The sequence below is a fragment of the Corythoichthys intestinalis genome, chromosome 12 (assembly GCF_030265065.1).
Source record: "Corythoichthys intestinalis isolate RoL2023-P3 chromosome 12, ASM3026506v1, whole genome shotgun sequence".
NCBI lineage: Eukaryota > Metazoa > Chordata > Actinopteri > Syngnathiformes > Syngnathidae > Corythoichthys > Corythoichthys intestinalis.
In genome coordinates, this window is record NC_080406.1 from 45,943,093 (window position 1) to 45,969,231 (window position 26,139).

Sequence of the window (26,139 nt, forward strand, 5' to 3'; positions counted from 1 at the left end):
CGATATGTTAGATGATAAATAATCAATCCAAACAAAGAAAAATTGGAAAAAAATAACATTTAAAAGGGTAAATATATGAAAAAGAAAATCTCGACCAATCCTTGATGTCTGTGATTTCTGCATCGCGACCCTTGTTATATTACCATGTTTCACCCATAAGATCCCCCCAAAATCCGTCTGTTACCATTCCCAACTGTGTCTTGACACTCAGTGATACATGCTACATGGAGTTTTTGGATCGAAATGAGGTAAGTACGGGATAATATCTTGTTAAAATCATGGCGTCTTTGATTATGCCCTCGCGTGCTCTCACCTACAGTTAGGGTTTTGCTGTAGGCTATACTGGACTGTCTCAGAAAATTAGAATACACAATATTCTAATTTTTTGAGACAGTCCTGTGTATATATACAGGACTGTCTCAGGAAATTAGAATATTGTGTATTCTAATTTCCTGAGACAGTCCTGTATATATACACAGGACTGTCTCAAAAAATTAGAATATTGTGTATTCTAATTTCCTGAGACAGTCCAGTATACAGTGTTGTCACGGATTACTTTAAAAAGTAATTTAATTACTGATTACACGTAAAAAAAGTAATCTAGTTACTTTACTGATTATTATCAAAGTAACTAAGTTACTTTAAAAGTAACATCAGTTACTTTTTACCATTTTTTTCCCCTTTTGCTGCCTCAACATAAAAGTAACTGAAAAATGTCATCGCATGTAATTGAGTTTTTCACATAAGGCTTAATCTTTGAGTTAGCGCGGGTTTAATTAGTCGACCAGCCATTGACTCGCCCTAGCTTAGCCATTCCGGAGCCCTAAAACTAACAAATAACTGACGAATTATTATGGGGTGGCGTGGCTCAGTGGTAGAGTAGTCGTCCCCCAACCCAGAGGTTGTGGGTTCGATTCTTCGCCCTGATGAACTCGCCTAAGTATCCTTGAGCAAGATACTGAACCCCATGTTGCTCCTGGTGCTGCGTCACCAGTAGGTGAATGGCGCGATAGTGTAAAGCGCTTTGAGCGCCTTGAAAGTTGGAAAAGCGCTATATAAGTTTACCACCATTTAACACCAAATTGCACAAAATTTGTTTAAATCAACTCCTACGACTAATTAAACCCCGGCTAACTCCAAGATTAAGCCTACTGTAAAAAATTCTGAACATCCCCTTTGAAATAAAGACGTAGCCGTTAAAATGTTGTCTCCAAAAGTTGTAAAGCAATAAAACAAACAATAAAAATTAATGAAATGAACAAAAATCCTACAACGTAAAGTTTTCATAATGGGTCAAAATCATTTTTCAAACAGATCATGAGACTAGCACCTCGGAGACTATCCTTTGCTTTGCTAAGCCAAAACTACACCAGAGGAGGCAAGATGGATATTTAAAATTTCTTTAAACCTATTTTTAAACTGAGTGAAGACAAAATGGCAGACAAGACTCCGGCATCATAAAGTCGAAATCACGTACATCGTAACCTGGAGACTACCTGTAATTGAATGTCTAACGTTGTCAATGGTGGACAACAATTATTACAATAATTAATAAACACTGAATAAGAATTCATTTTCGCTAATTTCCTCGTTAATTTTAGAGCAGTAACAAGTCAGTTCCTGCTAATGGTGTGCCACTTACCACACATTTTGGTGGGACATCATTCATTTCATATTCATTGTATCTTGCTTTGAAACGTAAAGGAGGGACATTACAGGTGGGTGTTTTGTCCTTCCAGTCTCCTGCCATTTACCTGAAATGTTTGTGGAAGCAGTACAGCCCTTATTATAGTCCCCACTCCACACTCACACCAGTCGGCCAGTCTCACTGAGATTTATTTTGCTGCCAGAGCTCGACCTGAAGCTCTCGAGGGAGCATAGAAATGACAAGACTACCCTTAAATGCCAAGGGTTGTCACTGTGTCCTTTAAGGATGGATTATCTCTCACCAAGAAGCATCTGTAGGCCTGCTATGTGTGTATTATTAAGTCACAGTATGTAGTCAACATTGGGACAAAAAAGCGGAAGGTGGAAAGTATCCGAGGGAAAATGTTGAGGTGGTGAGGTGTTGAGATGGTCATTTATCATGAGCCTTGCATTTAATTCCTTTGTACGTGAGCTGTTGTCATATAATTCCTTTGTACGTGAGCTGTTGTCATACAATGGAGGAAAGCTCCAGGACTTTATAGATGTTTATGACAGTAGAGTATTGTTAATGATTCTAAAGAATGTTCAGGCAATTGATTCAAAAGCGAGTGCACTACACTTAGAGTGCTGAGACAGTCATTCAGTCTTATTTTGGGGTCGATGGAAACAAGATCAGCTATGTAAAGTTGAGCTACATGCAGACGTACAAAAGATTTTATCATCCAATTGGAAGAAAAATGTAAAAGAAAATGTCACTTCTCAGTTGCAACTGTTGATAAATAAGCTTGTTGAAGTTGAAGAAGCATGTGACATTCACAAGTAAGTAGTCAGCTTTTGGAAATTGAGGCAAATGTCTGAAAGAAAAATGGAGTTTATTTTGAAAACACGTTACAAACGTGTGTACCCACCCAACTCTGCACATTATGGACTGAATTGGAAACAAACCATAATTTTGATAATAATTCCAAATCAATGACTGAATAAGTTGGCTTCAAAAAACTTCAAAGATCATACAGAGTACTCAATCATTAGTTAATTAGCTCATTTCAAATCACTTTCTATGAACCCTGAAGGGAAGTGAGGCATGGTACCACACAAATGCAGATGAGTGCTACAGCAGAACAAAGCCATAAAGGGGCAAATGGGGAGAGAAAAGTTACAAACGTCAGTATGAATTTTAATGAGCGACATTGCTTGGGTCTCGAGGGCATTTGCCACTCGACGGTGAAAGTAATCTGGCTAGAAGTTTTAAATGACGTTTCATCAAGGCAATGGTGAGCACAAAATACTTTGATAGTACGTAGGAGTGATTATCTCTGATTCAGGTCAAACAGAAGCAGTCAGGCAGCGCTGTTGGAGCATCAAGGTCACTTCCCTCTTTATCATGGTAACGATGAGCTCTACGACCGTATACTGCAACAAAAGTCGTTTTCTTTGGCTTAAAGGCATAGGATAAACTGTTGATATGGGTATTTGACTCATTGACTGGCTGTTCTGATCCATTTTCAGATCGTAACCATCCTAATCCTAATCCTAATGATCAATTAATGGATTTTAGAAATTTTCAGCCACTATGATATCAGTGGAGTTGGCCATAAACCAGGAAGTAACCCAAACTACACACGGACAAACTCACAAATGTCTGAACTAGGGTGACCATATTTTGATTTCCAAAAAAGAGGACACTCGGCCCAGTGTCGAGATACTTGAATTTTACTCATACTTCACTCAAAGACGCCTGTATAACTTGAATATATTTAAAGAGTGCCTCCTCCGTCTGGATAGAAAAAATCAGTTTTATTAAAAAGAATTATACCCATATAATATATAACTAAAGACACAAATTCCAATTCTCAGAGGTTACACAATAGGCTTTATTATTCCTAAAAAATAATCAAACAATAAAAACGCAAAAACAAAAAAAACAATTAAATAATGATAAATAATAATAATAATACAATGGAAATTCAGTAGGCACAGTAGGCTATTTGCGAACTAAACATTTTTACAAATTACTAACATGACAATCGTCTTTGACAGATTGTTATTCCCACTCAATCGTTATTCTCATTCAGTGTTCATTGTAGATTGCACGCAAATAAAAGCCGAAAAACGAAACGATTCAACCAGCGTGTTTCCAAACGCGGCAGTTTAAAACTACATTCACCATAATGCCTAGCGTGCCTTTGCTCACTGACAGCTAACCTATTAGCGAGCAACGGTAGTCGAGGCAAGATCAGACATTGCTATAGAAGTTTACAATCATCGGCAGTGCAACAATGCAACACCAAACGGTATTTTACAGATCACACAAGTACAAAACTCAAAAAAAGTAAAAGCATGTGACCTCCTGTCGTGACGAAGGTTTGTTTTCAGTGAGCATTGACAGTTGACGCCATGAAGCCAGTATGTGACTGCGCACAAATGAGCAAATTTTGTATCCACAGTAGTATCAAGGTAGTTTTGTCTTAATTACTCTTTTGGCTACATGAGCATTTGATAAAAACGTATTGATCGTCATAAAAGTCTTAACAACTAACCAGGCTCTCTGGGAACACGCCACAGGCAGCACAGTACTGTAGTATTCTGTGCAAAGCGTCAGTCAACACACACAACACACGCTAATTGGTCCCGTGAAAAATAATGAAAACGGGCCATTTTCATGAATTTATAAAAGCCGCCGGACACCATGAACAGGAAGTGAAAAGTGGACATGTCCCAAGGGCGTAGGTTTGCATAGAGACGGTAGGGACATAAAACTACCAGCTTTTCAGGATGCTTAAATTGTCCCTAACTAACTTTTAAGCAACCTTATTTGCAATATATATTGAGTTCAGTTACATAGGTAATTTAGATTGTCTTTCCAAATGTAAGGATATAATTGACCCTACCATAATTGTCTTCCCATATGTTGTTCGGATATAATTGACCCTACCATAATTAAGTGAATTATTTTTATGATGTTCAGACTGACATTTACCCCTTTTCACTTTCATGTCACTTTTATCCCCCTCAAACGCACGTATGATTGGCTGATGACTTGCATTTATTTATAATGTATTAATTTGTTTTCTACATTATTTATTAAAAAAATGTTATTTGCAGCCTATGCACACATTTTTCTCAGACAATCATACATTAATCATAATCGAGGTAAAAAAAATTCATTTTTTGTTGGGTTTGGCTGTGCATGTGGACAAAAGCAGAAGTGTTTTACGTGAAAGAAGGCTCCATTTTTATTTATTTTTGTTATATTCTGACTCAAAAAAATTTTTTTTCAGTTATACAGTGGTACCTCTACATACGAAGTTAATCCGTTCCAGGAGCTTGTTTGTAAGTCGAAATGGTCGTATGTCGAGCAGGATTTTCCCATAGGAATACATTATAATTCCATTAATTCGTTCCACAGCCCAAAAACCTGCACTAAATCCTTAAAAAATACTGCTGGTACTATTACAAATGGCAATTACATATAGCAAAACAAATAAATAATAAATAAAAATCGGATTAATAATATAATAATAATAATAATTCCTGTAATAGTGTAACGAAACGGGTTCTAATAAGGCGGACGTTTTTTTCTGTACCTGAAGGCACCGCGGCGCTGACGTGACAAAGAGGGAGGGGAGCGGGTGAAAGTTTACTTTCGCTTTCAATGCTTTCTTGAGAACATCGTCAATTGCGGCAGACAGCAGGCGTTTTGTGTTGAATAAGTTGTGAAAGAAATGATGAAAACGTGGCGAAGCTGGCGATTTCTCTGGAGATGTTACCACAATAAGAATTGTCAGCTTAACTTATAAAGACTGGCGAACGATGGTCGGAGGAGGACCGTGGAGATGTATTGTTGAGCCATTTCACGGATGCCCACCCTACGCTCATATTTTTCTGTCATTTGCATCTTCATTTAGAAGGTAAGCGTCAACTTTTTCCTTGTTTCACCACCTGTACCAACCTTTTCTGAAACCTGTGTTGATTTGTCACACAAGAAAATCCGCCGTGCATTCGTCTGCGGTGCTGCCGTTGTCGTCGTATTTCGAGCATGTCGTCGGATGTAGAAACAAATGGCGAGTCAAATTTTACGTCGGATGTCGAAAAGTTCGTGTGTCGAAGCGATCGTATGTAGAGGTACCACTGTATTTAACTTATTTAGACATACACTATTGAGTGGTCTGAAGATAAATGTTTATTTTTAGCATTCCTGAATAGTTAAGAGATAATTAACAGGTTTGTATTTACTCTGCTGGCCAAAAGTATTGGCACCCCTTCAATTCTGTCAGATAATGCTCAGTTTCGCTCAGAAAATTATTAATAAATTAATTCAAATGCTTTGGTAGTAATATCTTCATTTATTTTGCTTGCAATGAAAAAACACAAAAGAGAATGGGAAAAAAATCATTATCATTTTACACAAACTCCAAAAATGGACCAGACAAAAGCACCCTTTGAAAAATCACGTGATGCTTCATTAATTTGTGTAATTAACAACACTTGTTACTTACCTGTGGCACATACAGTAACAGGCGGTGGCAATAACTAATCACACAGGCAGCCAGTAAAAATGGATTAAAGTTGACTCAACCTCTGTCCTGTGTCCTTGTGTGTACCACTGAGCATGGAGGAAAAAAAGACCAAATAGCTGTCCGAGGACTTGAGAAGCAAAATTGTGAGGAAGCATGGGAAATCTCAAGGCTACAAGTCCATCTCCAAAGACCTGAATATTTCTGTGTCTGGCGTGCGCGGTGTCGACAATAAGTGTAAAGCCCATGGCACTGTGGCTAACCTCCATAGATGTGGACGGAAAAGAAAATTTGACGAGATATTTCAATGAAAGATTGCGCGGATGGTGGATAAAGGACCTTGACTATCATCCAAACAAATTCAAGCTGTCCTGCAGTCCGAGGGTACAACAATGTCAACCCGTACTATCCGTTGGCATCTGAATGAAACTCTATGGTAGGATAGCCAGGAAGACCCCACATCTGACTCTGACATGAAAAATCCAGGCTGGAGTTTGCCAGAACTTACCTGAGGAAGCCAAAAACGTTTTGGAAGAATGTTCTCTGGTCAGATGAGACAATAGTAAAGCTTTTTGGGAAAGAGTACAGTTTACAGGAAAAAAAACAAGGCCTTCAAAGAAAACAACACGGTCCCAACAGTCAAACATGGCGGAGGTTCCCTGATGTTTTGGATTTGCTTTTCTGCCTCTGGCACTGGACTGCTTGACCGTGTTCATGGCATTATGAAGTCTGAAGACTACCAACAAATTTTGCAGCATGATGTAGGGCCCAGTGTGAGAAAGCTGGGTCTCCCTCAGAGGTCAAGGGTCTTCCAGCAGGACAATGACGCAAAACACACTTTAAAAAACACTAGAAAATGGTCTAAGAGAAAGCACTGGAGACTTCTAAAGTGGCCAGCAATAAGTCCAGACCTGAATCCCATAGAACACCTGTGGAGAGATCTAAAAATGGCAGTTTGGAGAAGGCACCCTTCAAATCTCAGAGACCTGGAGCAGTTGGCCAAAGAAGAATAGTTAAAAATTCCAGCAGAGCATTGTAAGAATCTCACTGATGGATACCGGAAGCGGTTGTTCCCAGTTATTTCGTCTAATGGTGGTGCTACCAAGTATTAGGCTGAGGGTGCCAATACTTTTGTCAGGCCCATTTTTGGAGTTTTGTGTAAAATGATGATGACTTAAATATTTTTCTTCATTCTCTTTTGTATTTTTTCATTGCAAGCAAAATAAATGAAGATATTACTACCAACAGTGTTGTTAATAACGGCATTAGAATGTAACAGCGTTACTAACGGCGTTATTTTCTTCAGTAGTGTGTAATCTAATTAATTACTTTTCTCATCTTGGCAACACCGCTACCGTTACTGAGGCGGGAAAGGCGAGCGTTACTATGTTGGTTGACTGACGCGAGAAAGGTCTGAGAAAGACGGACTCACGGAGATGAGAGAGCAGAGCAGAAGTGGGGAGGTGGCAAGGGAGGGTGACGCCGTTGCAAACGCGATGCTACTATGCTAGGTGGCTCCAATAATACCTGACTGTAGCCGATAGCCTACAAACTACGCCCACATGATGCTTCGGTAGATATCACATATATACAGAAGTAGATGCAAATGACAGACACGGCTGCATTAGCAACATGTATAATAAAGAACTAGAACTAGATGCGTTAAAATCTTGACTTAAATTTATCTTTAAATGATGAAATAGTTTTAAAACTTACACATGTCAAAAGTAGACAGACTTTAACGGTTGATTCACAACATTAAATGACTTCCTCACATAGCAAAGGTTACTATCTAGTTATCGCAATATTCGCAATACCCCTGTGTCTAGTTAAGTTTAGGGTAAAGAATTGGGCTAGGGCCAATTGTCCCAAAAAATCCTTTAAACTTCACATTGTGTGACCTTTTTTTTTTTTTTCTTGAGAAAAAAAAAACATGAAAATTATCACCAGTTACTTTGCCAAGTAACTAATTACTCTTACATTCAGGTAACTAAGTTACTAACGCAATTAATTTTTGGGAGAAGAAATTTGTAACTGTAATTAATTACTTTTTTAAAGATTAACAGCACTGACTACCAAAGCATTTGTAATTGCAATCATTTTCTGGGAGAAATTGAGGATTATCTGACAGAATTGCAGGGGTGCCAGTACTTTTGGCCAACAGTGTAATGTGTTTGTGTTAATATAATTGAAGTTATGTTCAAATATAGCAATTTCAATTTCCTATTAAAATCCAGACATTTACTCTGGAGGTTTTCAAAATGTAGTTTTTAGAAAACAAAGGTCTCAATCGAACGGTGTATTATCTGAACCAATACACGTGAAAGTTACTATAGACCCTACCCACCGACGTCACAAAATCACGTGCTCGCTGTATGGTTCCGCCCCCTTGTCCGTCATTTTGTGTCTGTATTATCAATGGTCTCAATTGATCGAGCAATTTATAATGCATTTCATGGAAGACCCGGTGCTTTCGGATGCCGTAAACTCACTTGATGCGTTGCATAAAAGGCGTTATGTGGAAAAGCTTCAGTTTATCCATTCGCCAGATCCATATTTGATGCCTAAATCGATGTTTTTCGACCCGCTGTCTCCGCCGTATTTGCCTGACATCTGCTAACTACCCTGATATGTACAACTATCTTGTCCACACAAAATCAGCCTATTCTCACGAAAGTTTGAAAAACTTTAAGAGCTTGGAGGCTTATAAATACTTTGTTGCTGGTTGGGTGAAACAGGTCCTCGTCCACGAAAATTCGGCAGGAATCTATCTTGTGCTTGGAAAGGTGAGTTACGAAATTTTCAATTCAAAATCTTTTGTTATTGCTAACATCCACTGTCAAGTCTAATGTATTTCATGTCGTTTGTCAATGGAGTTAGGGCTTTTAATGTTTATATGGTTTAGCGATACGTGTATGTTGTCGGCGATTAGCCTAGCAATTATCTTAATTGTGGTTGTCAGCCCAAAACCCTCTAAATATATATTAAATGCATCTTACCAGATATAAAATGACTACTACATAATCTGTGGTAATCGTTTGGAGCCCAGTTTTCTCGTCGAATTGCAGCAGCCCATCTCGCTCTCTTCTCTCCAGGTCTCTCGGAATCCGGTAGAACTTCAAGTCTTTCCGTCTTCTCCGTCTATCTTCTCTGTTATTGCAACCGGCCGCCACACACGCCTTCACCATTTTGATTATTAATGTTAACGAGCAGAAAAACACGTCGTAAATAGGAGGAATGTACGTAGCCGTAACAGGTAAACATGATGTATTGACGGACAATTGGGCGGCACCAGTCAGGAGGAAGGAGTTGTGACGTCACGTGGGTAGGGTCTATAAGTCAATACAGACTTATTTTACATTGATCATTTAGCCCATCAATTAATTAGGTTCATATTTGTAAGAAATGTAGTCCTGACCCCGTTCAGCCAATCTGTTTGGTCTTGTTAATGTCCCATCCCCAGCAAAAAGTGTACATGCAGGTTATGCTGTTATATCGTCCCTACCAATGTTGAGAACAAACTTACGCCTTTGACATGTCCAGACAAAAGAGGACGTTTGGTCACCCTCGCCTGAACGCCAATTAGGTTAAAACCTAATTACTTCGGTATAGGAGGTGTCAAGCAGAATTTGTATGTGATCTTGTTCCTGTTGGATTGATGAAAACGAGTTCCACATAGTGGTTACATTAGATTTGTGGAACAGTCACATAAACTATAAAAGTGGTCATTGGAATTTAGCTCAATGTAATAGAGTAGAGTTTCTTATCAAAAATACTCAAGTAAAAGTAAAAAAATAGTCATTAAAACTACTCTGACATGAACATTTTATCCAAATTTTTTTTAAAGTAAATGTAACAGTGTAAATCACATCTGATTATGTATACCTCACTGTACGTTTAACCTCAGTTTGAACTATACTATTTAATTCATTCTGGCAGTGCACACTCTGGTTGCGATCTTTTAAAATTTGCATGCTTCCCCCATCATAACCAATGACCCAGTAGCATTCCTTTGAGGTAATTTTGAGAATTGTCTGTGTACATTGTGCCAATGGGAGATAAAAGGCTCTCCAAAGACCCATTACTGCTTCCAACCATGTCTTTAATCAATGATATAACGTATACCCCGCTTAGTGTGTCGTTTAGAATTAAAACTAACTACCACTCATTAGTGTCCAGCGGGCCTGTGGTAATAATTCAAATTCATAATAGGCCTACATCAATTACCCCCGCTTCCTTCCGATAAGGGGTTTCCAATGCTGCAGACAGTACAGATATACTTGCCGTCATTTAATCAATTTTTAATGACTTCTGAAGAGAGAGAGATTGTAGTTTTGTGGATAGGTTTAATGTTTACCGTTTTTACAGATGGGGCAGCATTGCTCTGGCTCATAGACAGGGTTGACGCACTCTGGGACAGCGCAGTCGGACACCACACAGTGGACCTCATTATTTGGCTCGCAGCGACACCATTCACAAGGTGACGGCTGTGGGCAGAGAGGATGAAGAAACAAAATGCGGGTTAGATGAGTCACTAAATTGGTAAATGTGAATCCTTGTATGTGCTTCTTTTTCAAAATGATTAAAAAATTACATTGCTCATACCCTAAAGCTTATTGTCAATTTGCTTGAACTGATTAAAACAGACAATGTAATTAATAGGCGGAATTGATTATTTAATCTCACATTTCAATAGACAAATGAAGAGGTCACTTTGAATTAAATCTCAAGAAATATGTTTTAATGAATATCTACTCCCGGACACATGAAGAAACGGACAATTTTATTAGTAAAAGCTCAACAAATAATGATCCAATATCCCTAAAACAGCAAGTCATTGAGAAATATTTATGTAAGGAACCTAATGGGTTTAGGACTGCTTTTTTTCAACCACTGCGATGCTTAGTTAATTCCTCAAACACTAGTTAAAAAATTGATCATGCAAAATGGAGCAGCAGATATAGACCCTCAAATAGCCCCCCCCCCACACACACACCACTTTGGAAGAGGACCCTGTGGGCTCAAGACTCAAAATCAACCAGACAGTGAAAAATCCAGGATTCTGTATCATGTGCATTATGCGTAATTTTTTATTGAAAACTAGTCACAGTTTTGCTATCCGACTTAAACATTTAGGAAAAAACAATCATTCCTCTGTAAATACCTCATTAGTTACTGGCCACGTGCCGCAGTCCTTTAAATATGCAGTTATTAAACTGCTTTTGAAAAAAACCTAGTCTTGCTCCTGATATCTTGGCCAATTATAGACCTATCTCTAATTTACCATTTCTCTCCAAAGTCCTTGAAAGAGTGGTAATTAAACAGCTCTGTCAGCACCTACAGGACAATAGTTTATTTGAACATTTCCAGTCTGGCTTTCGAGCTCATCATAGCACTGAAACTGCATTAGTCAAAGTAACTAATGACTTGTTACTAGCCGCTGACGTTGGATTAGTCTCGATCCTGGTTCTGTTGGACCTGAGTGCAGCCTTTGACACAATCGACCATAATATCTTATTGTAAAGACTAGAATGTGACATAGGCGTTAGAGGAGCAGCCCTCTGCTGGTTTAAATCATATTTATCTAATGGGTACCAGTTTGTCAATGTAAACCAGCAATCATCACCGTACTCTACAGTTAGTTATGGTGTGCCGCAAGGATCGGTCCTTGGGCCCATCTTGTTTACGCTGTATATGCTTCCTCTAGGCAATATCATCAGAAAACATAGCATTAACTTTCATTGTTACGCTGACGACACACAACTGTATTTATCAATTAAACCTGAGCAGATAAGGCAAATTGACAAACTAAGCACCTGCGTCCGAGATATAAACACCTGGATGAGCACTAACTATCTTCTACTTAACCCTGAAAAGACAGAAGTCCTTATAATAGACCCGAAAAGTGTGAGAGACTCTTTAGCTGCCCAGATAGTCACTCTGGACAATGTAAGTGTAGCCTCCAGCACCACGGTTAAAAACCTAGGAGTACTATTCGACCCTGACTTATCGTTTATAGCTCACATTAAACAAACTTGCAGAACGGCCTTCTTTCACCTGCGCAACATAGCCAAAATTAGAAATATTTTATCTAAAAACGATGCAGAAAAATTCATTCACGCGTTCGTTACATCGAGATTGGATTACTGTAACTCCCTACTTGCAGCTTGTCCTAAAAGTTCTCTAAAAGGTCTTAAGCTAATCCAAAACGCAGCAGCAAGACTTTTAATAGGAACCAATAGAAGAAAGCACATCACCCATGTGCTCAAGGCCCTTCGCTGGCATCCAGTCAGAGTTTAGAATTAAATTTAAAATCCTCCTTCTTACATTTAAGACCATTAATGGGTTGGGGCAATCTTATCTCACCGATGCTCTGGTTCCATACCGCCCCCCAACATTCCGCTCTCAGAATGCAGGTCTACTGGTAGTTCCCAGGGTTTCTAAAAGTACTGTCGGAGCTAGAGCCTTTAGCCACCAAGCCCCTGTTTTATGGAATCAGCTTCCAGCTAATATTAAAGAAGCCGAGACAGTCTGCACATTTAAGATTAGATTAAAAACGTTCCTATTCAACAAAGCTTATGGTCAGGCTAGTTGAAGTCAGAGTAGACACACAGTTTAGTCTCAGCTGCACTAGAAGCTATAATGCTGGGGGAAGTACAGCCACTGAGTTCTATCTCCTTTTTCTCACTCCACCTACCACTTGTCTCACTTTATTTCTATTTTCCAATGTTAATATCTAGTTGTCTTGTCTCTTCATCACTAGTCACCCGGTGTCCCCGAGGGGAGGGGCTATTTTTCAGTTGCAGCCTCCTGACTGTCCGGACCCCTGGCTGGATGGACGTCCTCATTGCTACCCCCGTATCATCTGGCTAGATGGACCTCTTCTTGTTCCTTTACTCCACTGCATATTTACGTACTGTAACTTCGCCTGCTAATTCTATTAGCAGTCCTGGTGCTACCTGTCTATATGTCCTGGGAGTGGATCTCTCCTGACTGTGGTACTCCCCAAGGTTTCTCATTTTCTCCCAAAGACCCAAAGACTCTGGAGTTTTTGGAGTTTTTCCTTGCCGACATGGAGGGTCTAAGGATGGGGGATGCCCAAGACATGAACTTTATTTATTCATCTTTGTTGCTTCATTTGCTGTTTCTGATTGTGTATCATATTGCCTCTGCAAAGCCCTTTGAGACAACCTTGTTGTGATTTTGGGCTATACAAATAAAATTGAATTGAATTGAAATAAGTGTCAAATGGTAAACAAATCAATCAGAAAAATGCCTCATACTTATTTAATGTTTATTTTTTATAGGGGATTTGGTGGAGTTACTGCTGCTCATTTAGGGTCATATTCTTCTGTGTGCTAAGGTCAGAAGAAGCCACTGACTTTTCTGACTGCGCAGAAGCTCTCATCGACTGAAGTCTGACCAACCCTCAGGGAAGTTATGAGCTGTGGGTGGCAAAATCTGTGAAATCTGGCCTAGCGCACATTGTGGCAAAGATTTAAACGCCTTTTCTGTTGTGCACTCCATAGGCTAGCTTCCCTTGAATTGTTGCACATTTTGAGTTGTTTCATTGATCTGACACCAGGGGAAAGCCCAGCGGCAGATGCTGCCGGGCAGCCTTGGCCCATCTACACTTATTTTTCCAAATGCACAGTATTTCTAATGGAATTTTGCATGTTCAGAAAATCACCACCTCTCGGGAATTACAGCTACCTCTGAGGCCTTTTCACAATAGCATCAGCTCAGTGTGAAGTGCGGTCCATGGCAAGTACAAAATGGGAGGAGCCACGTAGCCTGACGTAGGCGCTGTCATGAGTGAAAACTGGCAAGCATATTTACTATAGTCCCGAGCACCAATGCGTTTATTTTTTTCATTGTATCACAATAAAACAGCAACTTTTCCTATTTGAAGGCATAGGAGGCATTATAATTGCCGTGTAAAGAGTTTTGATAGTTTCAGTGCGAAAGTGAACATTTTTTGTTGTTTTTGGTGAACTACATTTCCACACAAACGCACATGAGAGTCATTTTTCAAGTGCCCCAGAGCTTGTGAAAGGTTTCGTCGGCCATGGTTTGTGTATATCTGTCCTCCGAAACAGCCTGATAGCACAGATATAAGTATGCCTGCCCCTCAGCTCTTTGATGCGTTGTTGACATCAGCACGGCGGTGATCTGAATATAGAGCAAGGCTCTATTTTGGGCCCCGCCTCTCAGTGCAATTTCGTTCAAATTTGCCATTCCACCCAAAACAGCCACCCACCGCTCACTTTCGCCGAGAAGTCCCCTCCCACACACACAATGAATAGGTTGCTGCTGAACCCTTCACACGAGGCTTCCGCTAGTTTGAAACGGCCTTTAGAGTTAGATAAGTTACACCTATTGGGTTGCTACACGAACTTGACCGTTTTTTGCTGGGTGAGTGTAATCAGTAAACCTTTATTTGAGTCTCTCACACCTGTTAAAAAGTAAGTGCCTGATGAGGTTATGCCTTTTGCTTCAGAAGAATTTGCATATATTCGAATCCGAATAGAATAATGGAATATGTTTTTTTCCACGATGCTTTCTGATTGGAAAATGGACAGAAATTAGGACATAAACACATAGTCCATGCAGCGTTTTAATGCATATCAATGAGGGGCGTTATCTCAGGTTTTACTTGATCTGTTGACTTTAAGTAAAAACAAGGGTGAAGCTCCACTTCCGCACTTTTGAATGAGGGGTACCAAAAGCGCATTGATGACATAATCACTAAGTTGCGAGTCTCGAAAGATGGCGAGCGCAAAGGACGCACTGGCACGTCCCCTGGCCTGACAGAGTTAACTGAAGGTAAGAAAACCGGTAACAGTGGTCTGCTGTGGGGGGTAAGGATGAACTAGTTTAAAGAACAGTTGTTTAATGTGTGTTTAGATTCTTGTATTGTCAAGAGTCTTGTTGATGTCACATAGGTTTACATGTTTGCTGCTATCTCATTTATTCTTGAAAATGATATGTCTCGTGATGAAGTCAAAAGCGATTGAATCAAAACCTGTTGTCCCGATGTCTAATCGTATGTTCATACTGCAGTAACCAGACACGCCAGATTGATTGTTCCGTATATCTGCAACAAATATATTACATTAGTCAATGTGGGATAGAGCCAACTGAGACCTTTTTCATGGAAGGGAGGAATTTAAAACAACACTATGTAACTAAGAAAAATAGGTAAAAAGTAACTGATAAATTACTTTTAAAGTAACTCACTTTGATAATAAAGTAAACAGTAAATTAACTAGATTACTTTTTTGAGGCGTAATCAGTAATTATATTACTTTTTCAAGTAATCTGTGACAACACGGTCATAGGGTCATAAATCGGGTTTGCATTAACGGCGTAGGTCCACCGTCACCACAACGCAGAAGCATAAATCAGCCTTAACACGTCGTCACTTGTAGTAGTGCTTACGGAATTAAATGTGATCTGTTTGGTAGGTCTCCGCCGCATGCTTTTGTGGCAATTTAACAATCTTATGGACTGAAGCTAACATTTTCATAACCTGATAGCTTCAAATGTGGTTACAAGAAGAAAAGCTATTTTCTGCACCGTCATCCGCCATTGCTCGTTCGCATTTTTTGTATGATTTGTCGAACACCTTGTGATGTTTTTCACCTGTTGATAATGTAAAGATCACGTTCACATTGCATCTTTAAGATATCCGATTTATATCCACATAGGAATGACCAAAGGTCAGATTTGAAATTCATCCAGTTCAGTCTTGCACCTGCTCTGACTTTCGCTCGTTCTGCTTTTACGTACTACCTACCGGCTCTTCTGAAGACGGTATGCAAGGAAGCCCGCAAACAGTTTGCTGAAGACATTTCAACAAAGCACATGGATTACTGGAACCATGTCCTATGGTCTGATGAGATGGGCGGGGTTTCTTGTGTACCGTCTTCAGAAAAGACTTCCTCCTGGGGTGACAGCCATGCACACCAATTTGATGTAGAATGCGGCGTATGGTCTGGCACTAACAGGCTGACCCCCCATCTCTTCAATCTCTGCAGCAATGCTGACAGCACTCCTGTAACGAGTCAGGGAAAATGACAAGCAATGCTCAATTTGGACATTTAGAGATGTACGTAGTTTCTAAGGGGTATACTCACTTTTGTTGCCAGGGTTTAGATATTAATGGCTATATTTTGAGTTATTTTGAGGGGAAAATAAATAAACTCTATTACATAAGCTGCACACAGACTACTTTTCATTGTGTCAAAGTGTCATTTTGTCAGTATTGTCCCATGAAAAGATATACTTAAATATCTGAAGAAATGCGAGGGGTGTACTCACTTTTGTGATACACTGTACATGTGTGCCAGCAAAGCACATCGGCCTCTTTTGCCCATGACCAGGCAAGAGGCTTCTTCAAGACAAAACATTCTTTCTTTGTGAACAATAATAATCAGCAAAAGCATTTCTTCATTGCGGGCAGCAATAAGCAAAAGCATTTCTTCATTGCGGGCAGCAAATGATTAGAGCAAATATATAATAGCAAATTAATAATTATCTCATCAAATACATTTCATGAAGCAATAGCATTTGGCAAGTAATAACTTCTTAAATGTCCCAGACAGTTTGTTTCTCAATGTATGTGGCTTGTGTTGAAGTTGACCTGTGGAACCTAGGCCGGTTTTAACTGGTCAGAATGACAAGGCAGTTTTATCAAGAGATAAACATGTCCATAGTTACTAATCACTAAAATGTCTCTTACTGCAATCAATCATGGAACATACTATAATAGCTATCAATACTGTATTGTGAGCCTTCATTGGTGAAAGCAAATATTTAATAACCTTTTAATAATTATCTTATCAAGAACAACAACCTGCAACGCTGCCACACACGCATCTCACACGCAGGCAAACCTCAGTTGTCCGTTCATTGGCTAAAGCCTGACATACTATATGATCAGCATAGATAGTTAGCTCTGATTGGTTCAAATGCGCATATTTTCTGGAACAGCAAAAAAAAGAACAAGCTTGTTGAATTAATGTGATAAAAAGGGCAATGCAGAAGAAAATTGATCAGATCTTTAAGAACAAGAAAACAGTTAAACAGGCTTATTCATTTTATTTTTATTTTATTTTCTCTGATATGAAGATTCAGAACATTTTAAATTTCAATGTGCACTTTAGACTTATTTTGGTTCATTTATGCTAGGCTACTTATTAATTTCCTTATAATTTAAAAAAGGCAATGTTTGCGTCTTCAAAATATATTCAATTTCACTGTGCATAATGTAATCATTGGTACTTATTTTTGTGAACATATGCTACTTATATCTTTGTTATTTAAAAAAACAAGTTTTTTTTTTTTTTTTTTTTACACTATCTTCAATTTTAATGTACATCCTATGTTCTTAAGTAGTTAAAATGGAGGTTTTGCATTTAGATGTGAGGAAATGAGGGAAAATAAAAATTGGGAAAATTAGGTGACTGTTGTTTTTGTTAACTGTTATTTTGCAAATCCTTGAAAAAATCCATTTTTCAATGAAAATCAGTTTCTCACGTATGCCAAATCAGTTTCTCATGTATGCCTAATGCATGTGTAAAACCATTTTTTTGTGTCTATGTGTTATAGGTATAACTGGCATTTCACCGGTTTAAAAAATAAATAGATAAATGTAAATTAAACATTCTGGCTCCATGGCGACCTTCATATCAGGGAGTTCCGGGAAGAAATTCAAGCCACTTTTACCCCTGCTGGTTGGACTACCTAAAATGAGGGGTTCATTTTTGAATGCTGTGGGAATATATTGAAAAGGCTTCCAGTCAGCTTTGTTTTAGCAGTTAAAGACATGCCTTGGTTTAGCACATATTTTTAGTTTAGCATATGCTCAAGAGGTGTATGCTAGTACATTTTCCTCACAGTCATCCAGATTAAAATCTGATGGAACATCAGTGTGGATTTTGTCCAAACCATATTTGTGTGTGTGCCTTCACTGAGTACACTGTCTTCCACTTCCAAGCACAGTCCAATGCATAGTTATTCCTTCATTTAATAAAGCATTTTAATCCTCAAATATTGCCTTTGGGGTAGTAACTGTCCACAACTGTCTGAACAGACCCAAAACCAGATAAGAGTAGTATCGACAAAAATTCACTGTTTTGTAAATTTAATGTTATTACTCTGCATCCGTCTCCTTTACAGAGCCCTAGCTCAGCAGCAGATTATCAATTATGTGTCAGATTGAAGTTGCTAAATAGGGAAGAAAGTGCAGCGCAAACAGAAATGCATTGCTGGAGCAGGACAATTATTTAAATGAGGTTTAAGGAGCCAGTTTACACCAATTTGGATTCTTATTTGATCGGCTGCCAAACTATGCATGGAAATGCTATGAATAACAATGGCTACAACAATATACGCTTTACATTGCATCTATACCTGGCACAGCTACCAGATCACATTTTCCACAATAAAAACAGTTCAAGCAACATTTCCATTGGCAGCACTTGTAAATGTTAAATCCTCTAGCTGAAGTGAAAAGTCTCTCCTCATCAACATTCCATGCATCTCATTCTAATTCCAAGAACATTAAAGCACTATGGGACGAAATGAATCATTGAGCAACCGTCACTGGTTTACTTGTTGATTGTGTTAAAGCTTAAAATGCCGGTCTAATTAAATATTTTTTAAAGTGAATCAGGAGGAAACAGGGAGAGGTTAGTCATCAAGGATGAAACCATGCTCGAAGCCATTCCGTGTTTTACTTAAATTTACTCACCCGTAAATGGCATTTTGACGGCAATAGACATCCAATCCATTTGATTGGTTGGATTGGACGTCTAGTGACAAACTTATTTAAATTCACTACAAAAGGATGAAATAGCCACATGATTTGAGGTCTGCCATTGTCACTAGCAGGGGTGTCACTAGACCTAATACAATGCTGGGGCACAACCGGGGCACTGGCAATCGAGCAAAAACATTTTTAGCAGTCAGAAATAGCGCTTTAAACTATATATAACCTAATTTATTCTCACCCTTCCTTTTGACCAAAGTCACTTGACCAAAATCCAAGTTTCTGTTAATATTCTCACCCTTCCTTTTGACCAAAGTCACTTGACCAAAATCCAAGTTTCTGTTAATTAAAAAAAAAAAAAAAAAAAATATATATATATATATATACTGGACTGTCTCAGAAAATTAGAATACACAATATTCTAATTTTCTGAGACAGTCCTGTATATTGTTCTATGTAAAGGACGTCAGCCAAGGTCGGCCCCCCACATTTTTACCACGCCAAATCTGGTCCCCTTTGCAAAAAGTTTGGACACCCCTGCTTTAAATGGTGGATTAATGTACAGGACTGTCTCAGAAAATTAGAATATTGTGTATTCTAATTTTCTGAGACAGTCCAGTATATATATATATATATATATATATATATATATATATATATATATATATATATATATATATATATATATATATATATATATATATATATATATATATATATATATATATATATATAGATATATAGATATATATAGATATATATAGATATATATATATATATATATATTTCAGCCATCAGTATTGAAAATCAAAATTGGTACATCCCTTGTTGATAGTCAATTCACCTTTGCTCATAATCATCAACTTCCATCCCTCCCTCATCTCTTCCTCCACTCTGCTGCTCTACTTTGTCTGGACAGAAATGGTTCCAAATATCTGAAACAGTTATGCAATTAATCCGTGTTTCTTAAGTGTGTTTCCTAGGTGGGTTACCTAGCTTACCTCTCTAAATCCTCTTTGCTGAATTATTCTTGCTGCAAGCAAATAACTTTCAAAAATTTGCAAGATTATTGCTGTTTGACTCAAAGAGAAATAAAGAATAATACATCTTGTTACAAATTACAGGGACTACAGTAACAAATAAAATGCTTGTAAAACAGCTGGAAATTATGATGAGCACACATACAAAATTGTTAGAGGTTATATCCCAATTAATTCATACAGATTGATTCTATTCGCTTTAGTTATATAAACAAATAGCTATACATTGCATCAGTATTGATAGAGTTCAAATACTACATATTACATCATTGACACAATATAGGACAAAGCTCTTGAGAGCCTCTCACTCAAGTCGATTTTACTGTAATTGTCATTGTGTTCATAGCCAGTTAGGTAAAAGCAGATAATCTGCTACTTCCAATATGCGACCAGAGTAGTTTACCGCAATTACATGCCTGATACATGAAGAGTAAAGTTGAACGATTTAAAGTGTGTTTGACACCAAAAAGCATGTTTATTTCATATTCCATGCAATATTTTATTCTCCTGAATGAAATGGACCGCTTGGATGTGTGCGGAAGCGATCGTTTTATTTATTCAATTTTTGAATCCCGCACCATGAAAATGTGTGACTTCTGGCTCCAGTCTCGAGTTGAGGACGAATGCAAATCTGACATTACCTGGGTCAGCATCTCACAATAGCAGCATTGTTTTTAGCATGCAGAGTGACTGCAGATTCAGCTGATTTTGCGTATTAATTTGTTTATTTTTTGCATCACGCCAGCCAAACGGCTGCAGGGTTTTGTAGCTGCACCAGGGAGAGGCATGTGAGCCTTTTTGGGTTTCAAAAAGTTCCCGTTCACCCCCAGATTGGCCAAAACTAGTATGCGACAACTGTGGGACCATTGGACTTACAAGGAAGTGAGTAAACATCAAGAACCCTAACCCATGGCACACGTTTTAATACGGAGGTGGCTTGCATTTTGTGGCTGACAATGCTCCTTTTCCACCAAGAATGCCACTCGGCGAACGGCCGGCGACTTGTCGCACACCCCCCTCGGTCGTTGGCGTGCCCGCCGGGAGAGTACTCAGCTTATTGACCTCTTCGTGTGCCCGGTGTTCTGTTAAATTTTCCACCCCATCAGAAATTGCAACTTTGTGTTAAAATAGCCGCAAATACAATGATTATAAAGTAAACACCAAACTTTCTTTAAAAAAAGGATTATTTACTCACGTTTGATCCTGGACAGAAATATAGAAAAGTTCTCCTCAGACACATCCTGCCTTGTTAGCTGCACAAAACAACTGCTCGCTATTCTCTGACTGTTTATGTCTTCGCTGTGTAGTTAAGCATTAATTTACGCCATATTCGTGTTGACCATGTGGCAGCTACGTGCTCCTCCAGCGTCGGCCGGTTTGTCCAGCGGTCATTCTCCAGCTGCTTCCCCGCAAACGAGCTCACCTGCCACAACCAGGGGAACGACGAGTCGTAACTTGCTCGCCACCGGGCGGGTTGCCGATCCATGGAGACAATCGACAACCCCACCGCCGTGTGAGATGAACCGGGGTAGTTTTGTGTGATTTTTTTATTACTTGGTTCGGGTTAACATGTCAGCTAACTGTCACGCCTCCTGGTTTGTTTGCATTCTCCAAAGCCCGGGCAGGGAAATGACAAAAGTTGGACTAACTAGGGTGGCATAAAATATTGTTCGGGAGGTGCGACAGTGAAGGTGAAGTCGACAGTTTTTGACCATTTTGGAGTAATTTTGCCATTTAGTACTGAATAAAAGCATTTTAAATATTTCATATTCTATTTAGCATAAGACTGTTATTTGTCATGACGATACCATTTATTTAGCATTGGGGAAAAATTCTTGGATAAAAAGAATATCCTGTAAAAATATTAGAGTAGAGAGATTGAAACAATGACATTTTGCTTCCATCTTCGTCACATTTTCCTCGTTCTGAATAATTCCCCCTCAGTGGGTCAAATTCTAAATCAGATGAAATCAGGATCCTGCCGATGTCATCTTCCATTTGAGGACGTTGGAGCGCTATAATGGCAGGCAGGGCTAAACGGTAGATTAAAAGACTAATTTCTCGTCATCTGCTCTTTTTGTTGTGTATAGTCAAATTGTCTAAAAATATGATTCTAATTCACATAATGATTCTATTCAAGATTATTTTTTTTTAATCCTGTCATACGCACTTTAAATTCACAATTCATGGGAATAGGCCACCAAAAAAACATCAACACAGAGATAAAAATTAACCACAAGGATGGGCAATTTATCTGTCACTAACCTGTAAAGCAGGTGGAAAGATGTAACTTGCCCCGTCGGCTATATAATCGGCACACGCACCGTAATATTGATGCTGCATTCACGTGTTGTTGGAGTAATCGAAAAAAAAAATTCTCTAACTCGTCTTCATACCACTACTCGTCATTGAAGTAACCATATTTTTATCCCACAATACGACTTAACAACACATCAGAACGATTTTCCCACTTGGGAACTCAGAGCTCCCTACAGTCATGAACACAGCATATCTCCTGAATGTGCTTTGCGGAAGTGTCAACCCATACATCTATCGCAGCCCAAGTTACACACATAAATTACCATAGGAGCCATGTGTCGATTGTGTATATGGAGTGAATAGAGTATATGACCATATTAAATCTGTAGATTACGCTATGTAGACTTAACACTCTATATTAGTTATTTATTCATGCATTTATTTTAATTTCTTTTTTTACCAGTGAAATTTCTACTGGGGCACTGCAGATCAATACTGGGGCACGTGCCCCAGTGAAATATGTCTGGCGACCCCCATGGTTAATGAATGAATGAGCAATGCACTGAATATGTAAAGCAGGTATAAGATTCATCCAGAGTCTAATTGCTGGCACTTCATAAACTCGCTTCATTAGAACCAATGTCGACACCAGTAAATAGGATGGTAAAATCCATCGGAGTAATCATTTTGATCACTTTCACAAGATGAATGATCTTGCATTTTCAGTACAGAGAAGCCAAGGTACTAATTACAGATTTTGTGTTGTGCGTATGGAAAGGACATTGATGCATTTGGTCTTAAAAGTATTTAAATTTCCATACAGAAGGCTCCTATTGAAAATGAGATTTGGGGAACTTCGACAGTTATTTGTATTCATAAATAGGAGTTTAGACAGAGGCAATTGCCCTTTGTGTAATGAGGTTGCCTGAAAATGAAAGCCCTCCGCAGTAATAGTCCTTCAAGATTAATTTTATTCATTTCAAAATGTCTGACCTAATTTTTTCCATTCTTTTGAGTTGGTAATATTGCAGTGTGTTTGAACTATAGGATAAAAACAAAACATTAGCAGTGTTGTTTTCGTCAACGATGACGACAACGAAAATATTTCGTCAACGAACCATTTTTTCATGACGATGACGGGACAATGACGAGCTAAAAACATGTCTTGGGAGACTAAAACATAATGAGATTGATGCCAGTTGTCGTCTGACGAGATGAGAACGAGATGAAACTTCGCCATAGTTTCTGTCATAAGTTCACAATGTGTGACATTTTCTTATCGTATGCGCAGTTAGCACGCATCTTGGCGGTATTTGGTCGTGTCACTCGTGACGTGCTGCGCACCCCACACACACGCTTACTCACTGTTTGGTGAGTAAGCTTGTGCCCACTCCAGGCTCCTTTTGTGAAACACGTGTCAGGTGCTGCTTGCTTAGTTTTTTTCTTATCTTAACTAGATATACAATGTTGCTTTAGCCTTTAAAGGTCTGTGCTGAGTAATCATCACACACTAAATGTAACTTGCAGCGTTAGCATTAGCACTTAGCATGGTGAGTGTCTTCTTAAACTCTTGGAAAACTTTTTACATACAGTTCCCTGCGTCCAGGTAAGTTTAATTAATTGAAAATAAAGTACTGTTTTCCTGCTAAGTGTGGATTATCATCACGAAGATGGCGATGTCCTTGTAGACTGTACAACTATGTGCTTGTCTATCAATGTTCATTTGAATTGTTGGAATCCTTTTATTCTATTTATTTATTCATGGACTAAAGCTTGTGAAATTTACAGACGAAAACATTGAGTAATTTTCGACTAAAATTAGATGAAATTTGAGTTTTCGTTGACTAAAATTAGACATAGACACATTATGAAAGGACAAAAGTATGACGAAAACTAATACCGTAATTTTTGGACTATAAGCCGCTCCTTTTTTCTTTCATTTTGAATCCTGCAGCTTACAGTCCGGTGCTGCTTATTTGTTGATTTATTTGGGTTAGTAGATACCACATGCCTCCTAGCATGCATTGCAGAGCTACAGATGTAAATAGCAATCAAAGATTCTGTCCCGTGCTCATTATTTATTCAGTTACTATCCCAGTTGTTTCATAAATTGCTAGTTATCGTATTTGGTCATACCTTATTTGTCAGCGGCGTTATAAGACTGTCATAAGACCATCATAATTATGATTCGGCACTATCATGGGCATTACTCAATGCTTATGACAGATGTCATTAAGTGTCATCCGGCAAATTATTTCACTAACTCCATTTATGTCCAGCTCGGATCTTTTATATCCCTATAAAAGTGAGATCATTTGCCGGATAACACTAAATGACATCTTTTATAAGCATTTATCAATGCTCATGGCAGTGTCATATCATAATTATGACGGTCTAATGACAGTCTTATGGCGCCAGTGTCAAATAAAGTTTTACCAAATACCATAACTAGCAATGAATGAAGCAACTGGAACAGTAACTGAAGATAAGATAATTAGCATAGAACATGAATTTTGATTGCTATTTATATCTGTAGTGCTGCAATGCATGCTAGGAGGCATGTTGGACAACAACAGTGTCGACAGCAGGTGGCAGCAGAGGCTGACTGTCTCCCCCAAGGGAGCAGTGATGGCCAAATGAAGCTTCTTGAATCAATGAAGCTTTGAAGCCAATTGGTTCGAAGCTTCATGATGGTTCATTTGATCTAATGACAGTCGTATGATGCAAATAAAGTGTTACCGGATAATATCTTTGGTGTAAATATCACATAATTCAGTGAGGACAGCTGCAGCTTATAGTCTGGTGCAGCTTATCTATGAACAAATGCCGTTTTTGTGTCACATTTGGTGGGCGGCGGCTAATAGTCAGGTACGCCTTATCATGCGAAAATTACGATAAATATTTTAATCCAAAAGACTAAGACGAAAATTAAAGGGGCTGCAAAAAACAACACTGAACTGCACTAGCATTACTTAACTGCATCAAGTAACTATTTGATATTGTTTCTGCATTTTGCTAGTTTTTCCAGGCAAGAACAAGACCGTCAAATGACAATAAACTTCTTCATATATAATTAAAACACACAAGATTATGAACTTTTTTGCTTTCCATCCATCAAAGTAATTTCTGGGCCTCTCACTTTAAATGGCGCCCAAAAGAAGATTTTTAGATGAGTAGCAGAGTGCTTTACTTTTTTTTGTCAGTGAAAGCTGGTTTTACTTTGTGAGTTATGATTGATTTTTCTTATGTATACTTGCTGTCTCACCTCATGTTTTTGTTTGCTGTCTCATTATAACTGCAAACCTGTTGGCCAAGCAGTCACTCCTTTTATCTCTCCTGAGTCTCCTACATTCAGCTCCGTTCCTCACTTTTGCATCACTGGTTTTATTCCATTCTTGTCAAGTCGTTGTTATAATTTGTTGTGTTTTTTTAGTTGTTCTTTTTAAATTCCCCTGTGGTCCTGATCTGATTTTTATTATTCCTTCTTTGCATTTTTGTTAATTGTGACGTCAACGTTCCAGATAATCTTGTTGCTTCTTTACGCACATTGTGACAGATCCACCTTAACATTAGTTATCTCAGTCATTTAGAAGTTAGAACTATGCCTGTCTCTGTTTTACCACCCTTTTAAGAAGGCTTGCCATTTTGAAACATGAACTCTGATTCATCACTCCTTCATTTATTATGTTGGGCATTAGTCTTGTTTTTCCTCTTCTATTGTCTTCAATCTTGCTACTGGACTTCCACATTATATCAAAATGTCATGCAACTGCAATTTAAACGAACAGATAAGATATGCTTTGTCACTGTGAGCCTGGCGTCATCACACTTTTCTGATTGATGACCTCTTCTGAAGTGCCCACATTAATGACACACCAGCAGCAATCATAATTACAGCAAA

The 26,139-nt window shown here is 38.5% G+C and overlaps 1 protein-coding gene across 2 annotated transcripts in view; it reads right to left on the bottom strand.

Moving 5' to 3' along the window:
* LOC130926519 (von Willebrand factor C domain-containing protein 2-like) overlaps positions 1–26,139 on the bottom strand; it is a 42,519-nt gene that overhangs the window by 7,624 nt on the left and 8,756 nt on the right. For both annotated transcript variants that reach the window (XM_057851440.1, XM_057851439.1), the window contains exon 3: positions 10,522–10,651. In XM_057851440.1, the coding sequence (XP_057707423.1) occupies positions 10,522–10,651 (130 nt within the window). The remainder of the gene's footprint in view (positions 1–10,521; positions 10,652–26,139) is intronic.